The sequence below is a fragment of the Centruroides sculpturatus genome, unplaced genomic scaffold, assembly GCF_000671375.1.
Source record: "Centruroides sculpturatus isolate CEXI.00-Female unplaced genomic scaffold, Cexi_2.0 scaffold151, whole genome shotgun sequence".
In the NCBI taxonomy this organism is placed as follows: Eukaryota; Metazoa; Arthropoda; class Arachnida; order Scorpiones; family Buthidae; genus Centruroides; species Centruroides sculpturatus.
This window is the reverse complement of record NW_019384363.1, coordinates 849397-857259: the sequence shown is the minus strand read 5'-3', so window position 1 is coordinate 857259 and position 7863 is coordinate 849397. Positions and strand designations below refer to the sequence as shown.

At 32.0% G+C, this 7863-nt stretch overlaps 1 protein-coding gene across 2 annotated transcripts in view; it reads left to right on the top strand.

Moving 5' to 3' along the window:
• Positions 1 to 3906, top strand: part of LOC111641694 (cyclin-L1-like) — a 115716-nt gene extending 111810 nt beyond the window's left edge. For both annotated transcript variants that reach the window (XM_023387901.1, XM_023387909.1), the window contains 4 exons: positions 351 to 455; positions 540 to 681; positions 2320 to 2395; positions 3243 to 3906. In XM_023387901.1, the coding sequence (XP_023243669.1) occupies positions 351 to 455; positions 540 to 681; positions 2320 to 2395; positions 3243 to 3729 (810 nt within the window). In that variant the 3' untranslated portion in view covers positions 3730 to 3906. The remainder of the gene's footprint in view (positions 1 to 350; positions 456 to 539; positions 682 to 2319; positions 2396 to 3242) is intronic.
• Positions 3907 to 7863: the final 3957 nt, after the last annotated feature.

The window sequence follows — 7863 nt, the reverse complement described above, 5'->3', positions numbered from 1 at the left end:
ATGGCAAGCAATGAAGATAGGACTAGTATCCATCTGTAATGTAATTTTTACTTTATTAAATTGTAATTCTGCCAGCCCTTTTTACAAACAAATTATATATATATATATAGAGCTTTGGATTGTTTTAAAGTAACTTCAATAAAACATAATATTTTTAAGTTTAAAATAGAAACAAGAATGAAAACTAGAATAGAACATATACAAAGTATGTTTAGTTTTGTATTCAATTGTAAAATGTATAAAGATCAATGTTTATGTCTTATGGATTACAAGAAAGAAAAACGGAAAACATAGGTAAATATGGTATATTAATTATGATTGAAATTAAGTACTGTTATTGTTAAATATAGATTCCTCTACCTAATAAACCACCATGGTATCTGATCTTCAACGTCACAGAGAATAATATTCAGGATATCTGTAGTACAATATTGCATTTGTATGCAAGAAAAAAGGTATATTTTATTATTAATTTATATTTTCTTGTGTCTTGTATCCTGTAATTTAAAAGATAATTTACCTTTGTTATATTTCTGTAGGCTGATCCTGAAAAATTGGAAAAAATAATAGAAGATCTAAGAAAGGCACATCAGGAAGCAAAATTAAAGGCTAAAGGAATATCTGGAAATTCAACTCCTACACCAAATGCCAATTCTGGATTTTCTCCTGGTTCTAGACAGAGTAAGTAGAAAGTGATATGTATTATTTAGTCTGTTTTCTAATATTATAATTTATTGAAATTAAATTTTTTGTATAAAAATATTAATATTTATTAGTAGAGAATTTAATATGTTTACATTAAATATACCATTGAAGAAATAAAAATTAGAATACTTCAAAATTTATATTTTTTATTGTTCATAGAATATTTACTCCAAATCCAGTGAGCCCCACAATAGAAAAAATTCAGTTATGTAGCTTGTTGAATGATGTTTTTTTTTCTATAGATTTTTTAAAAGTTTGTTTTATCTAATGTGCATTTTAACAGAAACAATATATATAAAGTAAACTAGCAGATAAGTTCAGTGTTGCTAGGGCAAAAAGTAATGATAGCAAAGATTAAGATTATTACATTATAGCCAATCTTACCTGTTTTCTCAGAATGCGAGAATTAGGTTCCCCTGTTTCCAGACTAATCTGAAAATTTTTAGATGGGTCTAAAAATATGTTTGATTTCCCGCAAAATGCAAAAAACTGCATCTGCTCCTGTAAATCTTGCACGTTGCTTTCTCTTAACACTTCCGTTGTTGAAGCTTTAATCCTGTCCCTTTCCCCTTGGTGTGAAAATTTCGAAAAATCCCTTCTTAGTTTGCGTTCTCGTGGCATACCCTAACTGTGTACCAAATTTCAAGTTTCAATTCCTAACTGTGCTGAAATGTTCACAGTGAAATGCTCATATATACATGTACCACCTATCGTAGGATAAATGTACTATGCCAGCCAGAAACCTTTGCGAGAGTGTATTAAACAACTTCCCAAAGTTTCATGGCAATCGGATAAATGATGTAGTAATGCATGAAGGAAGGACAGACATACATTCAATTTTATATATATATATATAGATTAAGGTATATTTGATATAAAATGCTACTGCATCTCTTAATTAAATATTTTTCTAATGCATTAAAAACTACAGTCTTTTACCCTTTAGGCTTTTTAGTAATTACTTTGTTAAGATTTGGAAAAATCAACACACTGAATGTATGTGGTTAAATTTTTTGACTAGTTGTTTTTATATTTGAATAATAATATTATATCATTTACATTATCAATAATTATTAAACAGCTATAAAAAAGTTTACATGTATATATTACTCTTATCATCATTCATTATTCTTGTTGAGTAATCGGAATGTGTCGCATGCACATGTATACAACACTCTAATTATGTTTAGTTGGTAATATTTTAACTTGTAATTTTTCATACATATATATGTGTCTTTAATCCGAAAAATTACAAGAATTCTGGTAGACTATCTTACAGCCTTTAGGTCAGGAACATTTTTTATTGAAGATACAGGTTACATATGCATTTTGGATTAAATTACATATGTAAGTTTTTTGGATTATAGAGACATATATATGTATAAACAAATAAACAGCTACCATAACAGATATTTGTAATTTTTCTTGATTTAACTTCCTCAGAACAGATATAAAAAATAATTCATAAACTATATTTGTATTGTTTTATTCCATACACAACTAAATCCAGACCATTGAATTTATCTCAATTAAGTTTGCTTGCTTATTATTATTGTATTATTAACTCATAAAATTTTAAAAAATTCACTGTTAAAGTTTTTTCTTTAATTACAGACTCACCAAAACAAGGCCACTCACCTGTTGAAGTAAAGAGAGAAAAAGATGTGCACAATTCAGCAGCAAGTCCAAAGTAATTTTAATTTATTATTATTAAAGTTTTCTGAAAAAAACTTATTTGACATCTGCTTTAGAAATGCTTTAGAAATGTATTTATGATACAGTTGTTTCAGGATATCATTTTCATTAGTTTGTTTCATTTTCAATGGTAAAGAAATGAAATTTTAGAATTTCATTATCTTTGAGTACTAATATTAAAAATTAAAAACGTTTCATATAAAAGCCATTAATCTTAGATTAATTAATGATCTTGTATGGAATAATTTAAATTATATTATATATATTAAAATATGTTTTAGTAAAATAAAGCTAAATTATTCTAAAATTATTGAAACTAAAATTCTCACTGATACATAATTTTATTAAATGTTTTATAATCATTAGTTAATTTTAAAATCTTCTATTAATTTTAGTTGTTGTATGTGTACTAATTTTTTTCAAATAGATGGCTTCATTAGGTAAAATCAACTTTCAAAAAACTTATTAAAGTAATAACAATAATAATAATCAAACTTTGTTTGCAAAAAACTCAAATTAACACTTAATATAAGAGTTTTACATTTTTATCTGTAATAACTAGATTAAAATAAAACCTAATAATGTTTTTAAAATTGGAATAATATATTTAAATCATTGATAGGAATGGGGAAAAAATTGAATTGTTGCTATATGATAATGGAGATTCTAAAACACAAATAGAATTTTTGAAAATAACTTATGTAGGAATTTTTCAGTTAATAAGGTTTCTATTTCATTTACATAACATTTAATAACTAATAGTACGTAACATTTTTCAAATAATAAGTAGTTAATATTTCTTTATAAATTATATTTAACTATAATACTTTTTTTATTATTAGGAACGAGAGAGAACCAAATCACGTTGCTCCAGTGAAAAGAAAACCTCCCAGTTTGTCTCCAAATAGTCCTAGTCCCTCCAGCAAGAAGGATCGTTCAGGATCTTCCGCCAGTCACAGTGGGAGTCGCAGTCCTTCACCCAAAAGAAGAGCCAAAACTCCTCCTCGTAGCTACAAGCCTGTCCATCGAGCGCGTTCACGTTCTAGGACGAGGGAAATAAAAGAAAATAAGCACCGTTCCTTTCACAAACGAAAAAGAAGCCATTCTCGTAGCCGCAGCAAATCGCATAGTCATTCTCCTCATAGACACAGTAAAAGAAGTTACAAAAAGGAGCGAGAGAGGGAGAAATTACGTCACATGTCACGCTCAAGATCCAGAGAACGAAATCATCACTCGAATTCTTACGAGAAGTCTCATAAATCTAGGAAAGAACGATCCAAAGACATTTCTAATCATCGCAGTCGCTCCCGAGAACGAAGTCGGCGGTGACATAAATTTTCCTGCGAATATTAGCGCTACAAAATTTGTAATTTTTTTTGTGTGTGTGGTGTTACCGGACGTCTACAATTATTGTGAATTAGAGAGGAGTTTTTGACATTGCCATATACTGATTTCACTGTAAAAAGATGCTAATTTTAATATGGAATAAATTCATATATCTGTTAATGTTCGTATTTTAATTTTTATTGCTAGAGTTTAGGTAAGTTAATTTCGACGATCTTAAACCATTTAACTACGCTTTTTTTNAGTTTTTGACATTGCCATATACTGATTTCACTGTAAAAAGATGCTAATTTTAATATGGAATAAATTCATATATCTGTTAATGTTCGTATTTTAATTTTTATTGCTAGAGTTTAGGTAAGTTAATTTCGACGATCTTAAACCATTTAACTACGCTTTTTTTTGATTTCATATTTATTTTACTTAGCCATGCGCCCCTGCAGGAGGGAAAATCGACTGAAACTTCTACAAAATTATAATCGTAAAACTAATATTTTACCGTACACTCTTGACTGTGGGAATATTTTGTCTTTTTGTATTGATGCAATACTATCTATAATCTACTTTATAAAACTCCAAAATTTAATAAAATTTATTGATGTAATTATTTTTTTTCCAAACTTTATCGCCCTTGGAAATTTTTTTGCGGACGCCCAGGTTTTGTTAATTTGATGAAATCATTTTACAATGAAATTGTATTGAAATTCACAAAAGATAATTTATTTTCGTGTCAAATACCTCTTAAATGGAAGGCGCATTCAGGTTGCTGGGCCCTGTGAGTGGATAACACACAATGATTATACTTTATTCATTTTCAAACTAGTACTTTTTTTTAACTCCGCCCTGTGGGCACTAAGAGGGCCTCTTTTTGCAAGCCCATTATGGGTTCGGCCAGGCCACAATGGGGTGCCGGGTGGTGAGGGACGGGGCCCGACATATCCGAACGGACCACTTCCCCGAAAAATTCCTGGGGATTTTTCGACCCGTTCGGATTCGAGCCCGGGTCCCCCAGGGCGATAGGCTGCCACCTTGACCGCTCGGCCATTCGGCCGCTTCAAACTAGTACTAGTTGATCATTGATACAATTAATACCGAGGTTGAGGCCGAAGTTCAAAGGTTAAACTTGTACGGCAAGCAGAAGTACACGTTCACGTCGCGCACTGACTCATGGGATATTGAAAATTGGCGGAAACGTTTAACAACGACGAATGTTACTAGCGAAGGTAAATATACAAATTAAACTATTTTAAAGTATATATAGGATGTTTAATAACATTAAATAATTATTTTTAATTAGCGTCGTGTCTCTTACCGTACAATAGGACTACCTCATACTTTTGTTGAGGGAAGTAGTGGCTTATGTAAATCCGAAAGCAGCTCGGGAAATTATTTTTAGAAAATTTACAAACGTATTACGCTATTGATGGTACAAGATGCTGTGAAAGAACAAACCTACTCCTACAGAATGATAAGCTATTATGAACAGAAATACAGTCGAACCCCCTATAACACTGATTTTTCCGTTTTATATGAATTCCGTGTTGTACGAGTCACTTAGATTTTAGATACGTGAGCCGTTCACAGCCCGTACAGGAGCTCTGTACTTCAGATATACTAATAATATATTCTAATAATACTAATATACTGTGTTATAAAAATAGCAGATTGTCATTAGCAACGGCAAAAGAGTGGAAACATCATTCGCACTTGTTTGCCTCACGTAACTGCTGAACGGAAAGTCCGTTGTTCGCAGCGTACGTTATACGAGGCACTACTGTATATATATTTAGCTCTCCATTCCTGCTTTTTGTTTGATTGATAATATGCTGTTCGGCCAACAAAAAAAAGCATTAGATACCAATGTGGCGATGGAGGGTAATGACGCTCACGGTAATACTACGTTCGCACACAATCCACGACTCGCTTCTATCTCGATTTACCTACAATCTGGATTGTGACTGTCGCTCGTCAAACGTCGTGCTGTTCGCACAGGCAATCCGCTCGAGAAGAACCTGGCTATTACACGCGATCATAAAACTGACGTAACTACGCGGTAAGTCACAAACACCAACAAACAAAATGGAAGTTTTGGTTAGAAATAAATACTTTTTCTTGCCATACATCTAATAATAGACAGATGTCGTCGTCTCTCCAGATGTCTTTTTTATTTCTCTGTCGATAGCCCGACACGTGTTCAGCAGCCATCTTGTATTTTCTCGCGCGCGTGGGATTGTGGGATCTCTCTTATGACTGGATCTAGTTTCAAGAACTCTCTCCAGTCGATCGCTATAGAACCTCGTTTAAGTCGAGAGCGTTCGCACCGCGGAACTCTCTCCGACCTTAGCCACAATCTGGATCGAAATGCTCGGTGCGAACGGGGTATAAGCTAAGTACAACAACCGACGACTTTAATATTTCACCTGTTTCTTGTGTTTCAAACAAAACTAAATGGGAAAGATTGAGTAATCATAATAAAACATTTACAAATTCTAGTAGCTACTCCAGAAAATCACAAACTAGAGGCGTTAGAAAGTGAAATCGAAGAAGACCCAGAGAAAAATACAAAAAATTGGTCACACAGACTGCAGAGACCAAATCATAAATTTAACTGTTGTTTTATGTATAACTTCACGTAAAATAACGCGTTCCAATGCCCATCCACTGAGTTGAAATGCCTGACCATGTCCGATAGTTGCGCTGGATGGATAGCATTGGAAATTGATTAATAAAATTTTTTAGAATTAAACCAAATTGTAAAGAAGACTTTAAATTTATATTTTATTAACAACGTTTTGATGTTTGTATAAATTTGAGTGTGTTATTTTAGTTTTCTCTTATAAGTTAGGGGCACGGCGTCGTCATATTTCCCCTATAGAGAGGCTTCAAGTCGACATCACGAGTGACGTCATGAGAATGCGCAATTGTCCGGCGCCATCTTTGTGGTTTGTTTACGTTTATTTGTGTTTACGCGCGCTTTAGCTGAAGTTCTTGTTTATTCATCGCAAATATCACTATGGTGAATTATTGTGTAATTGGGTGTAACTAGTTCACTCAAGAAGAAAGGAACGTCATTTTTTAAAATTCCCGGCATTATTTGTCATCGAGGACCCCAAACCGAGGAGCTTTCACGACGAAGACAATTTGCATGGCTCTAGAGAATTAACCGGAAAAATTTCAATACGTATAATGTGAATATCACTACAAGAATTTGTCAGAAACATTTCATTTCAGGTAAACAATAACATGTGATTACCAGTGACCAATAAATGATTAGATAAACTTTCATGGGTATCATAGTGTGTACAAGCCGGTTGCATAAATAATAAAAAGCCCTTTGTTAATACAGACAAAATGAAATTAAATAATTTTAACAACCGCAAATTTTAGTTTGAATAGATAATGATTGTGTTCTACCTTCATTTTTCGCCTTTCGGTTTGTTTTCTTAGTCTCTGCTTGTAATAAATATTCAGTAGAGTTAATATTAAAGTGTTAAGCAAAGAAAATCGTTTAACAGATAAAAAGTTAGAAATAAATTTTGAACCAATTGTCCTTCCAGTCTAATTTACATAAATAAAAGTTTGCATTTTTTAAAGATATAAACCAATCATTTTCATTGTTCATTTACAAATACGTAAGTTAGGTTGTTTTCGTGAGAAACGTTAACATTTCTTTAAGATGTTACTTTTTATAATGATTTTTTTACATTAGTAACAAATAATCATTACGTAGTAACCTTCAAGTTATTCCTGACAAATTATTTATTATTTATATATAACATACCATAATGATAACTTTTTCAATAATATACTATTAAAAAGAATTCTTTTGCCCCAAAGGAAAACCTTCCTCATTTTATGACCAGTCATCACCAGACTGGAAACATTATGCATGGGGTATGAATGGCCAAACCCAACTGCCTATCGGGAGCGTTACGAAAGAGCACATAATCAAGAGAAACACAACCACTTGTAAGATAGTTACAGACCCCTAAAGATTTATAAGCTTTCATTTGTGAAAGAGTGTAGTAATTTGTCGTCAAAACTAAATAGTTTTTGATGTCACCAAATTCTACTTTAGGCCACAACTCTTGATGTACAACGATGCTGGCTTCGTATGGA